Genomic DNA, 26,165 nt, shown 5'->3' on the forward strand with positions numbered 1-26,165 from the left:
TTTTAATAGAGAGCTTTAATAATACAGAAATGAGATTGCTAATCCATATAGAAAAAAAAATAACAGAAGGAGAAATAGTGGGCAGGAAGGTGTTTGAAAGCATGAGCTTAAGATCAAGATAGGTAAACTGGAAATGCTTGCAGTTGGAAATAGATATGTTATCAAAAACATTTTGAAAGCTAAAAACATCAGTAAAAAATATATAATACTGTGATGAGACCTGTTGCGTATGGATCAGAAACATGGATGGTGAGCATTACTCGCAGAAGCAGGAGATAAATTTTAAGGAGAGAGCAATGAATAGGAGACGAGAACTAATGTAGAATTGAAGCAGCTGTTTGGAGAATATGATATTGTCACAGAGTAAAGCAAGTGAAAACTAGATGGGTTAGCTATGTCTAAAAAAGTCAAGAGGATATAGCGGTTAGAAAAATATTTGCTGGAAGATTGGATGAAGGAAGACTGAGAATTAGATAGATAATATAAGGAGAATGAGAGTCGCTGAGGGTCAGGATGTTTGAGAATGTTATGCGATAGGCCAGGGTCCTCCACGGATTGCAACATCAACCAGTAATGGTAAATTCAGTGTAAAGTTTTTTCCTTTTAAGGTATCTAATTCCATAAATGTTAAATAATATATATTTTGTGCTGATTATTTAAATTTTTGTTGAACACAAGTAAAACTTATTATTTATTAATATAATCTTTGTTATTCATTAATTTTGTACATTTATTATATTTTTACACAATACTAAAATTATAAGGTATAATTTTTTTTAATAATTTTATGGAATAAAATTATTCTTTTAATAAGTTTAAAAACAACAGAAATAAAATTTAAAACAATAGAAAAAATTCTGAAAATTGCACATCACTTTAAAGAAAATAAATATTTTTAAACTCTCAAAATGGACAATCAGACATTATTTTATTGTTAATATAATGAAACGATCTGGCTTGTTTTACTCAATAAACAATATTTTATAAACTTAAAAACTGTTTTCATTAAAATAAGTTAAACCATTTAAAATATCAAAAAACAAATAACAATATTTAAAGAACAAAGAAATTTAAAACAAGTTTAAAAAGAGACCTGTCACTGAAAACAATGTTCAAGAACTATGCAATGAAGACAGCAGCATGTGTTATATGTTGCTTATCGAAATTACTATAATCAGAGGAAAACAAATAATATACTGAATCCACAACTGATTAAGAATAACATTGTGAAATGTTAAGTTTTTCCGTTGTCACATCCTGAAGTATCATACCTAATGAAGGGAAAATAAAACACTGTAATCAGTTATAAGCTAAATAATAAAGCAAAAAATAAAAAAATAAAACAGAATAAAAATACACTCCTTAAACATGTTCACTGCCATGTGATATTTATGAATATTTTCATTAGTTCACCAGATATTCTTATTTTAAAACAAATGTTTCTACTTTATTATACATGAAAAACTTTTTTAAATTGGTTAACCAATAAATGGTGACCTATATCTGTGTCACACAGGTCCTTCATAATTTCTTTGCTGCAATCCCTTGTGATTCAGATGTGGGTCATACAATAAATTAAATTGTAAAAAAATAGTAACATAAGTTAATGTCACAAATTACTAACACAAAATATATATATAATATATACTGCATAATGAATATATATTACTAAGATTGGGGAAAAAGTCTCTTCTTATTCTCCCAGTAGACTTTTGTGCTTTTGAAAGATGATAGATATATCATGCATTTTTAGAAAAGTAATTTTTATATTATTTTATTTAACAGTTATTGTGTCTTGAAAATGAATGAAAATAAAGTTTGACAAATTTTGAAAATTTATTACAAAAAAAACAACTGAGGCTGCTGTGCTATGTGGTCATGATGTATCAACATTGAGTGGCACAAAGCTGGTTCAAGTTTTTTTTTAATTTGGAAATTTTGATTACAATGATGGTCGGCCAACAGCTAAACAATTTAAGAAACCATAGACAAAATTTAGAAAATTGACACATTAGCAGTCATGATATAGTAATGAACTAAACACTGATCATAAAAGTTTTAAATCATTTGAAGAAATCTGGATATAAAAAAAAATTGTTTTGTATGTTTGGATGCCATATCAAACGGTGAAAAATAAATGGAACGAATTTCGATTCACAAACTTATTGCTACAATAGAAAGAAACTGAACAATTTTTTAAATTGCTTGTTACAGATAATGAATACTGGATTCATTTGTGACAATAATGTTAAGGAAAAGATCATGATCAAAGCAAGGTGAAGCTCTGCCAATAGTGGCAAAGCCTGGATTGATGCCAAGAAAGGTGGTGGTAACAGAACAAATTATTTGCGAGCGGTACTGGTCATCTGATTGTTTCTTAACTCTGTCAACAAATGGAAAGATTATGCCAAGCAATAAAATATGAAATATAGGGAAGGTGTTATCTTCAACCATGTTGACACATCTTTGATAACCCACTGAAAATCGAAAGCTGTCTGGGAAGTTATGATGCACCAACATACAGAAGTTGTACAATGACAGAATCATGATTTTATTTCAAAAATGGCAAAAAATAGTCGATTGAAACAGCACTAATTTGGTTTAATAATCATTATCATTTAAAATAAAAAAACGTTGTTTTATTTTTGCATTAAAATATGGAAAAACATTTTCTCTAACAATTATTTTCAGGGAAACATTTTTCCCCAATATATATATTTTTTTTGTCAAAATTGTAATGTTAACTACCATACATAAAAACTAAAGATAAAATTAAAACATTAATATATTATGATTGAACAGAAAAATACATCAAGAAATTTATGTAAAATGAAGTTAATAGCTACTTTTATTAGCCACAACTTTCAAAGGATATATATAAATATCATAGATGCATTGAAATTTTACATAATTTTATAGTAAACAATTATAAATAAACATCAACTTATGATAAACATTTGGTTCAGACATTTATATAATTATAATCATGTGTTTACGATAAATATGACACATAGCAGCAGTTGACATGTTAAAAAAAAAAAGAAAAAAGTCTAATATTTATAAAATTATACAAAATTAAGACTTAGGAACAAAAAATAAAATGATACAGCACAAATCATACATAAAAAAAGTTGTATTATCCATTTTAACAGTCAACAAAACAAAAAAAGAAAAACTATTAATACCTCCTCTCTTTTTTTTTTTACACATTATTACACAAGTCCTTGAAAAATAAGTCCATGGATTGTATTTTTTTTATTATTATTAATAACAGTCATTAATTACTTATTAATTCTTATAATTTCTGCCTTCTACTAAAAAAAAAAAAAAAAGTAATAATAAAAATTGTCCTTGCGACAGCGGGAAAAACACAACACAAATTACAAAGCAATGAAATAATTATTAATAATATAATTAATGCACAATTAATACCGTTTGAAATAAGTGTTTGAAGTAATTGATGATAATAATAATAATAATAATTATAACAATAATAATAATAATAAATCTTAATAGCAATAATAACAAGCCAAGTATACTTTTATTTTACAACTGCAATATATATATAATATACATATATATTATATTATATATGTACATATACATAATTCACTATTAAAAATTCCTACACCTTTTTCTTCATCTAAATTTTTATAATAATAATATTTATTATCATTATTTTCAGTTATGCCATTATTATTATTTAATAATAATAATAAAGATTATTATTATTAATAATTACATTATTATTTTGTATAAACAAATGTCCCACAGACACAGCAGATGTGAATATAAAGTATTAATGAATTATATGTAACTGTTAAAAAAGTAATAATAATAATAATAATCATAATAATAATAATAACTGATAATGTATAATAATAATAATAATCAAATCACGATAATTATTTTTCATCAAATTCTATGCCAGCAAACATCTAATAAGAATAACAATTAAAACTGTGATAATAAAGGATAGGTTAGATTAAGTTACTTTTTTTTCAATTTTTACTCCGTTTTTTTCTATATATATATTATATTTATATATATACCAATCTCACTTTTTCTTTAAATCGTTCATTTTCTTTTTTAATTCATATATCCATTTATTATATATATCCATTTCATTAATAAATCTATTTTCCATCAGCAGCAGCAATACAGCAGGCGTGGAATTTTAGCTTGTTGATGCTCAATTATTTCTTCCTCCACGTCCACTACCACCACCTCCACGACCACCTCTTCCGCCCCCACTACCACCTTCTCGGTCCTGTAAATTGAATATTAAATGACAAATTAACAAAATAAAAACTAATCTTAATATAAATAAAAGTCATAATATTAATCTATGATGTTCCACATCTCCGAAACTACTGGACTGATTTCAATCATACCGCAACCCCTGCGGAAAGGGTGAGAACCTTAAAACGTAACTAAAAGTTAATTCTGTAACATACGGTAATTAATATTAATATTTTCAAACATTGTAACATTTTGAAAATTTGAAGTACTTGAATATTTTGGAGCATTCTATTACATTCTAGTATATTTTTCAAAGTTTTTGTATGTATATGTCTTTGTATACAACTTACGGCAATCTATAGCATGTTTCTTGATTATAACAATTAATTAATACTTATATAGTCAATTAATTATATACTTAAATTGTTAAATCCAACAAGAAGGAATACAAAGGAGATACTTGCTTTTGTGGAAAGTTTGTTATAATTTTTGTAAAAAAGAAATGGATGGATTTATGAAGAAATTATGACCCCGAGCAATGCTGAGCATATCAGCTAGTTATAAACAAATTATTCAACCAACTATAAGATACTGCAAAAAAATTTTCAAAAACTTTCAGCTGGAAATTCCTATTAAAGAAAATATTTCTAAAAACATTTTTATGGAAACTGTAATCTTTCCCTCTTATTATAACTCGAGTAAAATAGTGTGTTAATGCGGTTTAGACTAAGTCACAGTAGACCATAAATTATATTCCAGAATCTCAAAAATCATGCTCCAGTATGATGAATGATTTAGTTATTACAACACAAGGGGATTTTGTATGTAATTCCTACAGTTTTGTTCAAATGAGCGTGAAATCAAGCTCTACACAAAAAATAAGGATGATAGAGTCTGTTAAAAAAAACAAAAAAACAAAGCGAATGCAAACTACTTTGAGAAGGAAGTGTTACTTCAAATTCTCAATTAAAATTATCACACAATATTACAATTTATTTACTGCTGGAATGAAAAATATCCATTAATAATTAAAACTGCAACAACAGGGTGATGAATGATAGCTGACAGTGAGTTTTATTGTAAAAATCAAATTTTTTGAACCTAAAATCTCCAGATGAAAGGCAAAAACCTTTCTATTCCACCACACAGATCCGGCAAATGAAAAACTGTTTATCATAATACATGTATCGGCTGGAATTTATACTTGTGTGAGACAACAAGAATAATTTCTTAACAAATAAGCCACTGGTGATTTATGAGCTGAATTATACGCTAAAGTAAAATTGTGGAAGATGACAGTCGAATGAATTTCTGCAAGGATATGCAGTGAAACAAAGAATTATTTAACTATGCCAACACCTTTTATTTTTCAATAATAGATTGATGTTACACACTAAGAACATATTGACAAGGAAGTACAAAATTATCCCAGTCTCATGAACACCACCACAATAAACCACAACTTATATTTTGTATCATAAATCCATACAAAATATACTAAAAACGTTTGAGGTTAAGGTGGACAAAACTGATTCCTAACTGATCAAATTTTGTTGATTGTACTATAAAATAATGCAGAATGTTCTGATAAAACACTGGTACATTTCATGTTTTCTAAGTGGATTTATAATAAGTAGTTAGTCATACAGAATTGCAAATGTTTACCAGAGGTAAATTAATAATATAAAAAAAGAAAATAAAATAAAAAAGATGATTGAATGAAATAAATGTTAATATAAATAAAATAAATTAATTAACATATTTCCAACTGACAATAATACGGTTAAAACTTTGTATGATGCAAATTTTCATAAGTTTAAAAAAGAAGAATTGTAAATGCAATGACCATAATGCTGTTACTATTAAAAATTATAAAAAATATTGTAAGCAGTATCCAAGGTGAAAGTACTAACATTGAATGCTTGAAAGTATTAAATATTTTTAAACAGTAGAGGAAGGATTCCTCATTTTCTAATTACTGGAGTGTGAGTGAAGCAAACATCCAAGAATGAACATCAATCGCTTATATTACTTAAGATAAAATGTTCAATGCTACATTGTTTAATCCAGTCACCATAGTAGTAAATGCATTCATAGATTATTTTAATAAAAATTAAATGATCATTCCAGCTGTCTGGTTTTGATAAAAACAATCTCCTAGTTTCTTCCAATATGTTAACTTTCTAAAATATTTACAAAGTAGAAAAGCCTTATTTGATTGTCACACCTTATAATATTTTTAAAAATAGATTTATTCAATAATATTTTCTTAAATATTAAGTAAAATTGTTTTTTTAATTTTATTATAAATAAATTGATGTCAACAGTGCGGGATAAAACTGTACCAAATTTAGTTTAACTTTGCATAGCAACCAGTTTAAATGTGGTTTTTGCCATTGGCAATTCACTGGGCGATTCAAAATAGACTACACAACCTTAAAAGCTTATTTAGATAACTTATAGATTTGGATGAGGTCTCATTTCACAGGTAGAACACAAGTTTTGACTTATGTAGTTCACTAGTACTGAATTCAGCCACCAGTGCAATCACCAGTGTTGTTAAAAATTGATACATTTACTGGTGAGGAATGTGCTCACTATGTGTTTTGGTTTAGTGATTCACAGCCAGCAACTGCAGTTCAATGTAATTTTCGTAGCACATCGTAGGGAGCCTCTAATAAGCATACAACTTACTTTTGGCACTAAACCTTTGTTGGGACAAGTTGTGTTAACATACAAAATCACCAGGATGGCCATGCATTCCAGAAGCTGCTGTGGAACAACTCTGAGAAAGCTTTGCGTGTAGTCCAAAGAAATCAACTGGACGTGTTTTCATGTTAGACTGACATTCCACAAATGACAGTTTAGCACATATTACTTAAACAACTGCACTTGAAACCATACAAACTAACTGTGGTTCAAAACATTACATATGCTTAGCTACAGATATGCATGAAAATTATGGAGAGAAATGCAGACGACAACACATTTTTACACAATATAGTGAGGGGGCACATTTATAGTGAGGGGTCAATGTTTCACATGGAGTGGCAAGGTCCACTAGTATCCATAACTGCCAAATACGGGGTAACAAAAACCCTCATGAAATTTTACAGAATATTCGTGATAGCCCTAGGCCAATTTTTTTGCGCCCTAAGCAAACAAAGACTGCATAGCCCATTCTTTCAATAGGTAACCATACATGGTATCGGCTTATCTGAACATTCTTCAAAATTTTCTAATTCCTTCCATGTTTTACTAACACTGTTATCATGCCAAGAGGCCAATACTATTAGCATGATAGAACACCACCTCACTACTACCAGAAGTCCAAGATTTTCTTGATACTCAATTCCTAGTGTTCAGGAAGGTCCAATCGCATGGCCACCTCTTGCTCCCCAGATCTGACCCTGCTAGATTTTTTCTTGTGAGCTTTCATTAAAGAATGGGTTTATGTACCATCTGATCTTGCTGAGCTAAGACTTCAAAATAACACTCGACTTGCTCGCTACAGTCTGGAATGATATTGACTTCAGGTGGGATGTATGTCGCATGACTAATATAGGGAAGCTATATCATACCGAAGTGAAAAAACAAAAACTTTATGTGTTTTTTTCTAAGAAATGAAGTTGAAGAAATTTAAAGCTGTGAAGTCCTTTTTGAATCGCTTTGTACTTTACTTCATATTTAGTATGCTGAGGCGTTCCAACTATTTTGAAACCACCAGGTAAGAGATGGGTTTTCAATCTGCAGCCCAAGGGCTGAAAATATTAGTTAAAAAGATTTATAAAAGTATTTATAAAACGACTTAATTTCCTAAGCCAAATGGGTGTGTATCATATTTTTTCTCAAATAAACTTTTAAAGTCCATTATAACTAGTAATTAATAATTGCACAAGAAACAATTTAAATATGATCCTGTAAAAATTTTACAAAATGTTCCATAACTAAAATTAATGTACATTGAAATATGCCCTTTTTGCTTAAGATGGTAGTAATGGTCTATAACAGTAACATAAATATTGATTCGAAGATGAAAACAGGTTGAAAATCCCAGTTGTAAAATACAATTTACTATCTAACCAAAGAACAATGTTATTCCTATGGAACAGGGTGTCTCATATAATATACATCAATCAACCTTCTATAAAATTTGAATTGACAAATCTATTTCCTTCTCCAACATTTTAGTAGAATGAACTTGTCCAACATCTGAGTATTGCACCACTGCAGTAGACATTTACCAGTACAGCCGCTACAAAGCGATCAGAACATTTAAAGAATTGTTAGTGAAAAGATTGTGTTTTCACAAGAGGAAAACATATTTTTATTTGTCGACTTCAGTATGCGATCAGAGACTGCAGTCCAAGAAGCTTTTCACTCTAGGTACAGAGAGAGACCAGTTCCTAATGAGACATCAATATTGAGGTCAATGACAAAATTTGGAGCCAAGTAATGTTAATGACAAGAACCACAAAAGATTGAGTACATTGTTAATGCAAACACAGTCTGCTAAAATCAATAACCTTTTTGTGAATTATCTCACAAAAAGTTTTTATAGTTTTATTGAATGTATTTAACTTTTACCCATGCCTGCCAGCTCAATCAGAACAAGGTCATAAATTGTGATGGCATTCATCTTAAATATGTCCACATAAAATTAACTGTTTCCTCATCTTAAAATACTGCACCTGATTTTTTACCTTAGTTATAGAATAATTTTTTCTTTACCAGTATTGTTGCTTGAGACAGATTAGGTATTCATCTTTGAATGAGCAACTTTTCATAATTCATTCACCATTACCATCTAATATCGTACTTAAGCGATATTATTAATTGTCATTCTATACCAATGACAATTAAGACTATTAGAAGTACTTTATGTCTGTAATTCTTTAATAAATTTAGCACTTTGTTGCACATTACAAGTTAGCTAGCTCTGTATGCATGTACATTTCTTCTGTATATTGAACAATTCCATGTTAATGATATTTCTCACTTTGATTAAATATATCAATAATGTACAGTCCTTTCAAACGAACTGCTTGTTTATATTTAATTTATTTCTAATTAAATTCTTAATATATACAATATTGATATAATTTTTTCCTAGCACCATTGAAAAATTTCTTACTTTCCTTATTTCAGATAATAAATCTTATATCAAACAATATAGCAGTAATATACTGCTTTTAATGAGATGATCTTGGGATTCAATTCCTGGTAGATTCAACATTTCTTAACCAACTATTACATTACCATCATTAAAATACATGTAGAAGCATGTATTTAGGTTGTTAATAGAATTGACAAAATATTACTTATACTACTATAAGCTATTTATTTTCTTTAAATAATAGTTTAAATGAAAACATCTGTAAGGAAAAATTTTGAAATTGTTAAGAAACCAGTTGATCAAATTATACCTTTTGGTTTATCTGAGTGCATCACAAAATAATGAAGAAAAATTAAACACAGAAATAAATATCATAAAACAAATTGCAATTCAAAATGGATATAGTGTTTTGTTAATTGATAATATAGAAATAAAAAACAAACACCAAAACTTAACAGCACCATAACTATAAAACCAATATGTAACACAGAAAACTGAAAAGGTTTAATTAAAATATTCATACACTAACAGTAATGTTGAAAATATAATCAAAGTTTATGACAAGGATAAATTTAAACCTACAAACATTTAAAACTAACAACTACATAATAAAATATTTTAAAAATGAACATTTTAGGCAGTATAAAAAAAAATAGGCTTCTCTAATGTTGCAGATCACTTTATAAATAATAAACATTACATTTCTGATGTTAATACTAATTTCAGAAATATTAGAAATTAAAAAGGAAACATAAATAAAAATTAAGATATTTTAGAAAAATATTATATATATATATATATAGATTCAACTTGATTAACTTACATACATATTTTGAAGGAGAAACACTTATAAAAGTTGCAATAGGTAGCAGCAGTACTTTCATAGATATTACATAAAATATTTATTTAAATAGCACAGTACTGTAGTATTTGACTAGCCATATACATGTTATTAAATGTTTGTTTTTATTTAATTTAATGACTTCATATACTCTTGTACAAGTAATCGCAATGTTAATCTTTTTATCCTTTAATTTTACGTTTAAATGTAATTTTAATAAATATTATACACGACTGATGATGCAGGATTCCGCTGAAGTACTTTTGTGAAAAATTATATAAATATACAAAATAAGGTAAGATTGTCTTATATCTTTACTTGGATGGATTAAATTGAATTATATATATTATCTTGTATTCATAGTAGATAAAATTCTTAAATAATGCACAAATGTCAGCATTAGTAAAAAAAAAGCAACAAATTGTTGAAGTTCTGACATCATTACCTCATTAGTAACCAGATGTCGTAGATCTCAAAACATAAAGAAACTTTGAAATATAGAACATTGCTTTGTTCCATCATTTCATTTTAAATAGACTGATTTATATTGTTTCTTAAAACACCAAATTGGCACATTAACTGATATCTAGTATAGAAATTTATAATTAGATCTAGTATGTATTTTTCATACATACAAATTTATAATTTAAACCAAAAATAAAACTAATTCCATTTAATTAAGGTTCATGCAAATGGTACTGTAAAACACACTGTATCACTATTTACTGAACGTAAAAAAAAATTGTTTCAAGTGGAAACCATAGGCTAAGAATTTATCTACCAGCTAGCGCAATCACTCATCCCTCCAGTGGCACCATTCCTTCAGAATATTTTAATAACAACATTCTCTTATATAATTTGTTTAATTCTACAAGGAATATCTAAAAAAAAATTTAAGAAATTTTGTCCACTAGAGAAGAAAATTAGGAAATTATATATAATAAAAAAATTTTTCCATTAAGGCAGATTAAGAACTAATCAATTATAACGCACTTGGGAAAATCTAAATATTTAACATATAATCATGCAACATAGGGGGTTTGATATCAACAATAACAACCACTTTTTAAAATGACAAAAAAAGACAATGGCAATAACAAAGATAAATATAATGTAACAATTAACTCTTTTGAGCCAAGAAGTGCTAGATTGAATAGAAATTGAAATCACATAATTCAAAGCAATGTCAGTATAATGAAATAAGCTTTAATTTAATAAAAAAAAAAAAAAAATTGTAGTATACTGCCAAAGCATAAATAAAATCATGAAATTTTTTTTATTCACTGCCCTTCCAAATAATGATGTCACAATCCTGTACTTTCTATTTAGAATTTTTGAGTACCCTTTTAGGAGCTTCATGGGGCTTAGTATATGACTGTTTCATATATTTAAAAAGAAAAATGTTTACTCAATGGAACTGTTTTAAAATCAGCCCTCTACTACAAGATGATTAAAAAAAAATTGTATTTATTAGAGATTAGGTGAATGCTGGTTTTGTATACTTTATAAATTTTAAGTAATAACATCATCACAACAATGTAACATTCATCTTTATAACTTTTTGTTAAACAATAAAAATATTTTCAAGTCATATTTCGGGTGTGCCACAATACACAACATAGAACTTCAATAAAGTACGGGAACCCTTAAAGAACCTTTAAACAGTTAACATAGAAAAATTAAATTTACCAACTGCTCCTAACTTGATCTATTTTTCTATACGAGACTACTACAACACCCCCAGTCACCTCATAAACTCAAAAGTTTTAAATAGATAGGGTGGAACTGCAAAACATTTTAAAGGGAACTGGAAAGAAAAATTTTGACAAAGACCCTCAGGCTCTGGCAACCCTAACTAAATTGGTGGCCATTTAACATTTTTTCATGGCTAGTTTCAAAAGCGGTCTACATGCAGTTTATCCAAGTAGTGTTGTCATAGCAAAATATATACAGTTTTGAGGCAGGGGGTAAAAAGGTTTTTCTTTTACTGTACAGCAGTTATTTAAGAGGTACTGTAGACCATATTTAAAACTAGCTATGAAAGACATTCAGTAGCTTTAATTTTTATTTTATTTTCCTGTTTAGCCTCCGGGAATCACAGTCAGGTATTACTTCAGAAGATATGTATGAGTGTAATTGAAATGTAGTCTTGCACAGTCTCAGGTCGACCATTTCTGAGATATGTGGTTTATTGAAACCCAACCACCAAAGAACACCTGTATCCAAGACCTGGTATTCAAGTCCATATAAAAGTAAATGCCTTTACTAGGATTTGAACGTTGGAACTCCTGACTTCCAAATCAGTAGATTTGCGAAGATGTATTCACCACTAGACCAACCCAGTGGGTTCAGTGGCTTTCATTTAGATTAGGGTTGTCACACCCTGAAGTTTTTACATCATACTTTTTTCCTAAATGCCCTTTAAAAAATGATGTGTCACAACAACCGCACCACCTTAGAACTGATGGGAGGAGTACAAAAAATATAAAAACGAAAGACGGAATAAACTAAAATTGTACATTTATGAAAAATTATAGAAATTACTAAGCAGCAAAGGAAGTAATGTCAAAAGACCAGATGGAAGACTACTGATGAGGAGAGAGGAGAAAGCTATACGGTGACAAGAATGCATAAGACTGTGGAAAGATAGAAAGATTATTCATTAGAAGAGGAAAGAAAATTGATAATTTCAAGAATCTACAATCTGAATTACTACACCCAAATATACTGTGTATATTAGAACATTATTACATGCAAAAAAATATTATAGACTGAGTGATTACCAACACATTTAAATAAAAGCATTACTTTAACAACAAACATATCAAACACACACTGGAAGTTAAAACACATCATTCATATGCATAGATATGCTGAACAAAAATGAATTCAGTCACAGAAATAAAATTGGGTGAACAAGAAAAGTTTTCAGATGAATCATTTTCCTGAATATAGTTACAGTAGCTATAAGTAAAGGGGAAAAATATGATGATCATACAAAAAAATGGGGTATTGAGCTTTTAGCAAATCTTACATTCCAGGGTCCAACTAGTTCATCTAGACAAAAAAAAAAAAAAAAATACGTAAATGCATACGTGTATATAAATTTTTTTCCCAAAAAATCAATCCCCACTTCTTAAAATTTGAATAAATGTTTTTTTGTTCTTTTGCTCTATATCCCTTTTTTTAAATATTTTTTCAAAATTCTTTTGAAAGTTTATACTTCATAATAAGAGCCACTGAAAAATGTCTACAACTTTTCTAAATCTAAATTATAATCTCTGAATCTGAAGTGCAGAAAATATTTTATTCTCATTCTAGCCTTTATGAAGGGAGCGTTAGATTTACTTAAGAAAATTTGCCAAGCTTAACCGATATATATTTTTTAGAAAATATTTTCTTAAAATTTATTCTCACCTCTAAAAAGAGAAGAAGATATATTCTGTTTTTTGTCTCAAACTCTTTTTATTTTTAATATTATTAATCAGGATTGCATTATTCATGCAATACTTAGCCAGATTTTTATAAAATAGAATGAAGAAAACTAAAGTATGTAAATTATAATGGTACACATTGAAAAAGATTTTGATCTGATACAATGGAATGGAATGCTATGTTAAGAAAAATAAGATTAAAATATAAAGTACAAATTATTTATGATTTTATGTGCACCGACTGCAATAGAAGTAGAATAACAGTATAAAAAAAGAAAGCAAAAGTAACTGGTTTAACCCAGTTACTTTTTAATTTGGTACGGAATATGTATTAAAAGAACTAAAGAAAATTTAAGAGCAAAGTATAAAAAATTAAAAGTTTTGCTGTAGATTCTTGTCTGACATTAGCAACGAGTCAGGAGTTGGAGGAGAAATTCAATTGGAAAGTAAACAAGAACAAGTATGAACGAGTATAATGAGCAATTAAATAATATATTAGAAAAACAATTATGCTCTTGAAAACCTACAGAACTCTGAGTTACAATTACTGTGATTCCTCTTTATTGTAACATATGAACATATAAAAAATACATTTTCCAACAAATTAATCAGTAATTCAATACTTTTCTAAAATATATATCATAGCTTTTTAAACAACTAATAGCTTTTTTTATTATTTTCTAATAATCAAATTTCACAAGAAAAAAAAAATTGGTTATTATTAGATGACAGTAAGCAGCACTTACAAGAGCCTTCCAGTTGAGATAGAGACACTACCAATATATCGGAAATTGAACCACAATTAAATCTACTTTGGGTTAAACTATCCTGGGATAAAAAGTACAGCAAAGAATACCATATGTACTAAACTTTCTCAAGTACTTTTGGAAACAGAGACCTTAAAGTACTGAAAAAAGGGAAGGGTTGTATTTAAACCAAAGGCAATACTTGACATCAAATTGAGTTGAATTACATGTATTTATTTTATTATCTCAATGAGAACAGGTTATCTACCTTAAGGCATATTGTTCCTTGTAACATGTTCACTTCTTTTCTGTTACAAACAGGGACAAAAGGGAAGGAAGTAAAAGAAAACTCCTACTACAAACAAGGAAAAACTAGTAACACAACTACAAAGTTAGTAGAAATATACAATGTTACTGTGCAAGACTAAAATAATATGACATTGTTTTTATTTTTGCAGTAATAGTGTTTAATTTATAATTCCGGTGTGCAAGTATGATTTATACATTTAAAAATTATAACGATCATTGATTACCTAAATATATTATCTATAATTATTTTGTTTTTGACATATGGCAATAAAATATACATAGGCTACAAGACTACAGTAGCGTTAACACAACTAAAAGATGCCAAAATTGTGACTTCTGCAATTTATTTCAAAGAAAATATTTCAGAATACTATCTAATTAATGAATTTAATCAGACAAAAACTTTAAGTTAAATAATCTTTGTTAAAGATATATTCTTATTGTACTGAGGATAGTGTTTTTCACCAGGGTCAGTTGTAAAAAAAAAATTTGTTAAATAACTTAACATAAATAAAAACTATATAGAATTCTTTTTTAAATGTTAAATAGCTGAATGAAATAATATGTAATCTCTCTCTTTTTTTGGTTTCTCCATCTTGGAGCCGGTAGGCTTTGTTACGAATATAGCAAAAAGGGAGATTCAGAAGGAATTCCTCACTCCTGCACTTCTTCCACTGTCTTTATCTGGATAACCTTGACTGATATCATGGACAATACATAACAAGAACACTCAGTCTGCAGCATAGTTCCAACAATATTCTCTAGGGTAAGCATACCGACATGCTTCCCTATAATCTAGGAACTGATCGCACATCATCACATGTGTTCTTGAACATCCTTCTCCGTACAATAATTGTACTCCGTGTAAGGCGTCAGTGTCCTTGACAGAACACCCAGTGGAACTAGATCGGCTTGTATCCCAGTTTATTGTGTATGCATGCCAGCCATCTTTGGAAGTCTGGGATGAATCTGTGAATACATTTGCCCTTCACTGAAAGATCTTACCTCTCTTGCTTGCATCATGTCCATCGCTATTCTCCTCTAATCCAATTAACCTTTAACATTGAAAGCTCCCGTTTCCTTTTAATTGTCTAAAAATCTTTTATTATTTTTTTACACTTTCTATTTATCCTTCCAGCAATATTTTAATCAATCCTTCTCCTCTCATCAATGCCCCATCCTGAACTGTTCTTATTAAGCTTCTATTCTTCTTAACTCTCCTCATTACTTAATTTTTTTATTTGTCCGTTATTTAATATCTTCCTTTATGTCCAAATCTCAAAAGCCTCCACCCTTTCTTTTTCTTGGTATTCATGTTTCACATCCATAAAGTGAGGGTTACAAAATGTCCCTTCAAGTAACTACATAATACAGTTTTTTTCTGTTAACTGCATCCTCAACATTACTGTTGTTCTTTACTTTGATTTCACTTTTGAAAATTAACTATTTGTCCTGTTTTACTCTGTCAATTATTCCTTCTTTTGTGCCGACATTCATTTGGTTTATAGTCTCTATCCTCAATACTTTTGTTTTCCTACACATTAATTTTCATTTTGTTTTCAATCTCGATGTTCTAATTTTGAAATCATTTGTGGAATATCATGTGTTTCCAATTTTAACAGTGACATTTTAAATTTATATGATTTCCTCCTACAGTGATTCCTTCATAGTTTTCTGAAGCTTTTTTTTTGTTTTACTTTCAACGTACACATTAAACTACGTTACTGATGAGCAGCACCCTTGGTATACTCATCTTTTTAAATCAAACTGCAGTTTGAACATTTTTTATTTTTATAGGTGTTCTCCGATTCATGTACATAATTTCTTAATCTTTTATATTTCTGATTTACTCGTGGCATTTCCATTAATTTGTCCCGACTAAAAGACCATAGGCTTTTTTAATATCTATGAAATATGTTCTTATTCTTTTACCTCTCACCAATACTTATTAGCCCAATCATTCCTTGTTACCCCTCCACTTCCTGAATCCACATTGTTCTTCTGTAACCATTTTCTCAGTCTTTAGTACACAATTCTCAAAAGGATCTAATGAATGCAAATTAAATTAATTGTTCTGTAATCTTGACACTGTGTTATTTTTCAAGGATTTTAATTGCAGTTGTTTCAAGGAAGTCCTTTGCCTACATCCCATTAATCATTTTACTTCATATCTTCTTCTTTTAAGATATTTCATCACTTTCATTTAAATCAGTCTATGAGGTCGTGTTGTTGAACTCATGTAATTTAAAAAAATTAATACTATTTTATGAAAGAACTGATGAAGGAGGTACTTCCAAAAACACGGCCAATACAATCAAATTTCTATCATTAACACATCTAATTTACATTTTACTGCTCAATTGAATTTGGATAATTTATAAAAAAAAGCAGTAGTATTCATAAAAAAATGTTCAATTCAAAAGTTAATTCCTTAAAAATTTGTTTTAAATCTGGAATGAGAATGAACACTGGTTTTTAATAATTCATTGTTAACTTTCCCCTCCCCACCCACCAAAAAAAATAAATTCAGGATATTTTCTTCATACTAAAGAGGAATTTTTCCTTCTTTCATCCCTACAAAACAAATTTTCAGAACTGGTTATATCTATCTAATTCCAGCAGGGATGATGAAAATTTTCAGAAATAAAGTTTAAAAATATCCTTTTCTTTAAAGAGAGTTTTACAGGATAGAAATTATATTCCTAACATATGGATTACTTCTAAATCTGCACCAAAAGTTTAAAATTTAATACAATAATTCAAAATTTTACAAAAAAAAAGTATCTCAAATTTTTTAATGTCAAAAAAAAATCAGGTATTAGGAGAAAATTACATTATATTTTCTAAATATTTTGTAATACAATTGGGATAGAAAGTAAAATTCCAAAAGTAATTACACAATAGTAAAATTTAAGTAAAGATGAAGCAAATATGTTAAAAAATAAACTGTGATGTCATTTTAGAATCATCACTAATAATTTAGTAAAACAAATTTAACGAGTATAGATTCCCAATTCTAAGTACACTTTTAATAAAATATAAACCAGAAATTTATATTTAAAATCACTGAAATACTATTTATTTACAAATTATGTTTCTCTATCTGAGAATGAGAGAAGAAAGTAATAATCACAATCAAAGACAAATCGCCCAATTAAATACATAAAATTATAGTTTAATGAAATTAATTCAATAATATGAATTAATAAAATAACTTTGTACACTTAGCTTGTTATTATTAAGAGATTGTATTTGTCCTTGTCTGGTTACCATAGTGATATATTTTTATATTACGTTTCTATAGTCACCAGTCAAGAACTAAATTCAGACAAAATTCACTGAATTGCATTAAACTTGCACACAATGATTTGTATGTAGAGATAATACTTAGTACAAAAGGAATAAACATTCTTTAATTCTTTTTGCTATTTTTAATGATTTATTGTAATTTTTTTTTAAATAGATTTTAATTATTTTTTTAGAAAGTTTAATTTTTGTTTTTCAAAAAACAAAATTCTGAAGATTTTGGGATTTAACAAAACAAATAATTTATAACATTATTATATTAAATAATAAACAGAGTACAGACTGTACGCCCTACATATAATTATTTTTATTATTTCTTTTTTGTTTTTAAGTGACGTAAACATTATCAAACCACCCAATATTTGTAATGTAATTACAAAAAAAATTAAATATAAAACTATAAAATAAATATAATTTATAAATATAGACGTATGTTTTCTCATGTAAAATAAAATCCTTGTGATGAAATTTACCTAAAAAGCATTAAGTAGTGAACATTTTAACCTAATTATAAAATTTAATGTTTACTATCACTGCAACAAACAAACTTCACAATTTTCTCTATTTCTCATATACAGATTATACTATTATATAGTTATTTACAGTACGTACAGAAAGATTTTAATCAAAAACATGAATATTAACCATAAAATTAAATTAACAAAAAAGATATATTTCAAGTATGTGTTTCATTTAGCTGGCTAGTTTATTGAGGCTTAAAACTTTACATATGAGTAATTATTTACACTGATAAAAAAACCCATACAATATAGGTGTACTGCAATGCCCCCTCGTCTGATGGGAGTGGAAAAATGTTTATTTCATGTTTATTACCATACCGGTAAACCATCAGGAAATACAACCTAATCCCGCATACAGTCATGACTCAGCCCCATCGTATTTCCACTTGTTCGGGTCACTGAAGGAGGCGCTACGTGTAAGATGTTTAATGGCAATGATGATGTTAAAGAAAATGTGCTAAATCGACCTTCCTGTGCATCATAAATTCATCCTACTACAACGGATACTAAAGCTCCTGTGTTGAAGTTTTGAGGTGTTTGAGATAATTGACACCAAGTGAACAAGTGTTTATTGCCCGTCGTGTCTTAATTCTCTTCCCCAAAATAAAGCTCATTATTTTTTATGAGTTGCTATTTCTGACACCGTTCAAATACAGTGCAAGTTAAATCACCTAAAAAAATACGACTTCCTTATAGCAAACCAAGAATGGAAGAAATGCTAAAAGCATGGTAGTGCAAATGTTAAGTACTCTTTTCTGATTGTAAGCAAAGTCTCAAAACATTTTGATAACACATTAAATAGCATGACTGCATACAAACAAACTTGCTTCATTCATTAATTAAATTAAATCTTTTTGTTTAATACTAATGATGGCACTTCAGGAATAAATAAATTATATCCATACTATTTACGGACATTATAATAGCATATTAAATATAGATTTAAAACAATTAACCTCTAAAGTGATAAATACAAAAAAAAATTAAGTAAACTAATGGAAATAATTATACTATCACTGATAATGAAAAATTACAATTATGAAATAAAACTATTATAAGATAAAATATTAGAAATAATTACTTATGTAAAATCAATATTATATAGAAACATTACTTGCATAATTATTATTATACATTATTTTTTCTTTAAATTAATTAACACAATACAGAAGACATACATAAATCAAATTACTTGCACAGTTTTATATTAAAAAAAAACTTCTTAAACAAAATATATTACATTTGTTATAGATTTTAATTTATATTAATAAAATGTATAAAATTAAAAAAATAAAACAGTAAACATAATAATTAAAAGAAAAGAAATGACTATTAAATGTTTTAATAAAATATACTAAATATGAATTCAAATGTCATAATAATAATTACACATAAATATTTACAGCTATACAGTTACAAAACCAGACATCCAACAACAGTAAATATAAATTAGACAGCTTGACATTTAATAAATTAAAAATTATAATACTTTCAAAAATAACACTTTATGAAATCAGAATGTTATTTTCATATACTAACAGTATAATACATTTTGACCAATAAGAAAACAACTTATTTATGTTTACAGATTACCGTCGTCATATATTCAATAATCTAACAATCAGAAAGATCTTTTGAAAAATTAATATTTCTTATTAAAAGAAAAAAAAAATCTATTAAGTTCTAAATAATATTTAATTACATAAACCTGCCTTAAGTCAAATCACTCTAAAAAAAAAAAAAAAAAAGGCATTGAGATGGTCTAATGAATCATATGATCAATGTTACCTAAAATAAAAATACTTTATGTTTTATTTTACATTCAAGTACATGTATATGAGAATGGTTCTCAGAATAATTGTAGATCTTAAGTAGATTTCGTTGCAATCACATAATTTTGTTTGTAAATCTTTTTAACTAATACACGCATAAACCTCAACTAGTTTACAAGGGTCATTCAATACTTACACAAATTACTCTGGTGTTAAAACTGTTTATTTATTCACTATGAAATATTTTCTTTTCAATTTCCAACATAATCTTCAGCAACATTAATGTGCTTGTACTGAGTCTGAATCGGTTGATTTATGTCTGCTACTCAGAAACGTTTGTCTTTATGTCAGAGCCGATTTAGCACATTTTCTTTAACATTGTCATTGCCATTAAACATCTTAGACGTAGCGCCACCTTGAGTGACCCGAACAAGTGGAAATACGATGGGGCTGAGTCATGACTATGTGGGATAAGGTTGTACTTCCTGATTGAATTTGTTGACGGTTGAGTTACCCGAGACGTGTGAGGCCAGGCAAAATATTGTAAAATAGAATGATGTCTTTGTGTGGAGAACCAGACCAGGGCATTTCTTCAGCATGTTTTCAGCTTCACTTTGCAATCATTTCTTCAGCATGTTGGCTTCACTTTGTTAATAAGTATTCACAGTTATAAGTCACTGTTTACTGATCTTCCAGAAAATTGACAAAAAACTGGGCCTTTTATATTCTAAAAGACTTATCATGATTTTTCTTGCCGACAGTCAATCTGTAATTTTTTCTTGGTAGGTGAACTTGTGTGCTTCCACAAAAAGCACATTTATTACAGGTTAGAATACTGTGCTAAAATCATCACCTTCCTGCTGATACCATCATTTCACCTCTGTGCACAACCAAATTCTTATACCCTTACGGGTATCTGTCAATTTATTGGAACCCACCTTACACTTACTTGGAAAAACAGATCACTGCACGCTGCTACTACTTCACAGACTTCAAGAGGACTCACCATCGTAAAGTGAGATTTTGTGCTTGCAAAACAAAACAATTTGACTCAAACAGATGATCAAAAGTCAACACAAGTTTACCAATTTACTTCTTTGAAAGCATTATAACACTCTTACAAACTATTTTGCCACCATAGTTATTTGTGTTTAATTATTTGGTTGGCTATTGGGTATTAATAAAGACCTCAATGTAATTTTCAATTTAAAAATGAATGATAAAAATTAGAAGTGGCATTAAATTTTAAATGAAAATCAAAAAACTATTACTGAAACGTTGAAGCTACTGAAAATAGAACACTACAGAGATGCTCTCAAAGTCATGTTTGGGTGAGGTAAGACATTCAAAGACAGATAAAATGATAAGAATAATCTTCCCAAAGATTTTAAGAGAATTAAAAATGGTGAACAAAGTGAAAAAATTTGTTGTAGATGATAAACAATGAAATTAATGATGGCAAATAAACAGAGAAAGAACCAAGCTAATTTTAATTGAAGAATTGGGTATGAAAAATATTTCTCTGAAGTTTCTGCCTCAAACCTTCAAACAGAAGGAGAAATCTGTGACTGTGAAAACAATTGCATATTTCTGAGTGATGAAATATTTGTTTCACCTAAAATCCCAAAATAAAATGCAATAACATGCTATGGAAATTTCCAAGCTTGCCACATCCAAAGAACGTATATCACGTTCACAGTTAAGACCATCCCGGCTGTATTTTTTCAATCATGTTCAAAGATCATGAGAGAATTTTCTCTCTCACTATGACAGTCACCAAATACAGTTAAACCAGTATACAGTAATGTACAGTTCTGAACATGTATTTTTACGTGTATTATACAAATAAAATTGCCACAACTTGTAAAAGAAGTATATATAAACACAGGTATCTAAGGAGGTACTGACCAGACTTAAGGGCTAATTCAGGATTTCAAAATATACAAAAAAAAAAAAAAAAAAAAAACATTCATATGGACAAAGTTTATTTTATTTTCCCCTCTATTCATCATTTTGTGTTTTTTCAATAAAAATTTATATCTTAAAAACAAATTGAAATTTGGTATACATGTACCCAACAAAATTAACATGTGCAAAAATTTTAATTTTTTATTTGTTGTATTTACATTTGTTTATCATTAATAGCTCCGTAAATATTAGTTTTAACAAATCTTGTTTAAATAATTAAAATTTTAGATGTTTTATTGTGTATAAAACAGCTGCATCAGCTGTTTATCAACCGATCTGAACTTATAAGGGGTATTTTACTTAAAATACAACAAAACAATTTGATAATAATAATATTTATAAAGTTATTAATAATTTAAAGCAAAATTAAGTGGCTTCCAACAAAAGTAAGATTTTTAAATTTATTTAAAAAAATGGTGCACTAGGGAAAATTGAGTAAGATAGGACTGTCCACATCAGCTACTGGCTAGGAACAGAGGGGGTGGTGTAGCGATCAGACACGCTACGAGGTGGAATCTTCTCCCTTCATGAGAGGGGAGGGGAATCAAGATGTCCACATGAACTTCTTAGTTTATTTTGGTGTTCTTAAGCAATTTCTGCCTGAACACCTGTACTTTGAATTCTTCTTAGCAAAAGTGGTATTGTAATTAATTTTACTACTCTGTTTTAAATATTAATTCTTATTCTGCGAAGGACAATAAATAAAAAAAAGGAATTGCTATAAAAAAACCTTTCATTGCCTATCTCCTAAACCCATTGTGGGTGAGAAATTTTGGGGCTATTTTTGTCACTTTGCAACCATTTTCAAACTTCTTTAAGAACAGAGAATACTATTTTTGATAGAATTTTATGAAACTTTTACAACTAATTCATAATAAAAATTCCTTTTTTAATTTTTAATTTTTGGAGCATAAAGTCAATCACAATTTTAGTTTTGAGCTAATCCAAATTTTGTTAAGTAAATAAATTTTATATGTAAAGTTAATTTGTTTTAAAAATTTATTGCATTAAATATGTTTAGTCATAATAAATTCCTAGTTGATGATTTACAGTAATTCATTACTGTAATTAAACCAAAAAATAACAGACCATTAAAAAAAAAAAATATTTTTTACTAAGCAAATTTATTTCAGGTAACTGCAGAACAAGCCTAACACACAAATTATCTGACTTACAGGTTAAAAATTTTCCTTACTTGCAAAGTGATTATTGATTGCATAATGTTATACTTTACAATTAAAAAAAAACAAATAACCGAAAATCACTTACAATCATATAAAAAAATGTTTACATCAAAAGAAAAGTGATCATTGCTTTTTAATTAGCTATTTACTGCTGTGATCTGGTAACAAATAACAAATAGATACACCACAAAAAACTGAGTAAAATTACAAGTTGTTCACTATGATCTAACCTAACATATTTTATTTTTTTGTTGCATAACAACTATTTCAGCAACACAGACACAACGATGAAGGATTTATCATATGTAATACATAATATTTATCATATAAATTTAAGGTATGTGTAAAATAATTCACCTAAAACTTACTAGGGCTTACAGAATTTACATCAATATTTATAAAACAGTACTACAATTTGTTAGAAAGCAGTGTACGACAATTTGGCAATAAATTAATACTGTAATCAGGGATGTCAAAAAAAAAACCACTACTAGATTTAATTTTGAACATAATTAACTTTATTTGTAAGGTATTCACAGACAAAACTTAAAAGGCTTTACCAAATAAATTTTTGATTAGAAATTTCAGATTTAATGCAGCTGGTTAAATTGCTGTGGGATTCAACTGAAATAGAATAAAATTACATTCTAATACTATGAATATTTCATGTCCAACTACTAAACAATTCTTAAAAAAAAAATTAAAAAAATTCAAATAGAGTAAAAAAGGCATAAACAGAGATGAAGTAATTTCTTTAAAAAAAAAAAATTGGCTTAAGAAATTATCATTGATATTTGTTTTTGGATTCAAAAGATTTTTATCTTTAAATAACCACCGGTTTAAAAATATTGTACAATAAAAAAAAAATCACGCACATAACATACCCGCTTTAAAAAGATTCCTGTTACAATACCAGATGATATTATAATCATAGATAAGTCTTATTTAAGTCATTCAAAAGATAACTTGTGTGATGATCAATCCAAAAATAAAATTTAAAGATATTTGAAGTACAAGATAGATGATATGAGGAATCAATAAGATTAGAATTTTATCTTTGTAGATCTTAATGAATAAAATTAACACAATGAAATTTTCACAGCTAGTTATACACCGTAAATTGTATTCCAATTGTTAAGAAGATCTGATATATTTCCTATAAATCTGACATATATAATTAAGGCCTTAGGGATCTAAAATATAATTAAAAAATTGTAGGTTACTTATATACTGGGCAAAAATTAAAACGTTCTAATTTTTCTATGCTATTATAATAAAATAAAAATTATATATATTCTAAAAAAAATAATGAATAACTCTTTTCAAGATTTACAGTATTTAGCAATTTAGGAAATAATAAACTAAATTTAAAAATTAAATATTGCAATAATTAAAGTAAATATCAGTTGACCTAGCAATTTAATTTGTAAACTGTTAATAATTGTGTATTATTATTGTTAGTATTATTTACTATTGTAAAGGATATTATTATTAGTTTTTGGGCCATTAATTTCAATATTAACAATTTAAAGTTTGCGACTACAAATAATTCTGAAGGTAATGTGAAATAAAGTTATAAGAGGCATTTTACCTAGTTTTATTACGACTGTGATTTCTCTGATTTTGCAACTTTGATTGCTTATAAATTTGAAAACAAAGGCATATTATAAAAAAGTAAATTCCACCAATGTTATTCTCATAAAATTAATCACATCTACTTCTTCCTGTTTAAAAAAAAATTTTTGAATTTGATTCAATGTGGTGAATCCAAGTTGGTGGACAAAAATTTCAAACATATCCTAAAGTAGTAATTTTGTAATTATCTACATTTGCACTTGTTTTTACCTCCTAGTATCAGTCAGTTTTGAAATATGAAACCATTTCCGTACTTTAATATCACCTGTATACAACAGAAAATTATTTGTTTGGCATTTGCAGAACTGAGAAAGAATAAAATCTATTGTTAGTAAATAGCGACTGTATATGTTGACATGTGACTGATACATCAGTCACTAATGTATCGTATCACCCTATCTACTTTAGTATCGAGGACTAAAATCTTGCTAAGGTGAATATTTTTTGATTCACTACTCGGTTAGTACTTATTGCAAAATATGTTCTTTGTACTAAATATTTCTCTATATCAGGTCTTTGATAGATACTTTTCTCATCTTGGATGAAATGTAAAAAAAAATATTTTCATTTTTCAGCCAGTCGTGAATAAGTTTTTTTTAATAATAACAATAATGCCACGAACAAATCCAAACCTACGTCCAGGCAATAACATCATGCACATGTCCAGGGCGGGCAATGACATGGTAATTTGGTACCTTCACTTATATCAACCGACTTATGGTTATGGTCAGGAACTCCTCTGTAGAGTACAGGATTGGCCATCCTGAGCTGTCCAAGCGGGTTGCAGTTATGCTTCTCGGTTTCACTGTTCACAGCAGTGGCGGGAGGCATGATTGTGATCCTGTTTTACAAATGCTGAGTGGAGTGTGGACGGCGAGTGCCCATCCCTTAATTCCCGATTGCGGACCCAGATTGAGGGTAGGCTGCTGTGAGCTTGCTCTTCCAAAGTCTTGCGCTGCTTAGTGTGAGTTAAGTCACTTTGGCAGGGATTGTCCCATGGGTATGGGTATCGGAGCCTTCACTGCTACATCCGAGCCCTGTGATGCTGGTATCATGGGTCAGGCAGTATCTGACTCAGGCCCAGGTTAAAT

The 26,165-nt window shown here is 28.2% G+C and overlaps 1 protein-coding gene across 2 annotated transcripts in view; it reads right to left on the reverse strand.

Annotated features, from left to right (window-relative positions):
• Positions 1-3,115: 3,115 nt before the first annotated feature.
• The window catches only part of Ythdf (YTH domain-containing family protein), a 61,835-nt gene continuing 38,785 nt past the window's right edge, over positions 3,116-26,165 (reverse strand). For both annotated transcript variants that reach the window (XM_075380600.1, XM_075380599.1), the window contains exon 5: positions 3,116-4,270. In XM_075380600.1, coding sequence (XP_075236715.1) covers positions 4,193-4,270 — 78 coding nt within the window. In that variant the 3' untranslated portion in view covers positions 3,116-4,192. The remainder of the gene's footprint in view (positions 4,271-26,165) is intronic.

This window comes from Lycorma delicatula, chromosome 12, assembly GCF_047948215.1.
Source record: "Lycorma delicatula isolate Av1 chromosome 12, ASM4794821v1, whole genome shotgun sequence".
Classification (NCBI taxonomy): Eukaryota; Metazoa; Arthropoda; class Insecta; order Hemiptera; family Fulgoridae; genus Lycorma; species Lycorma delicatula.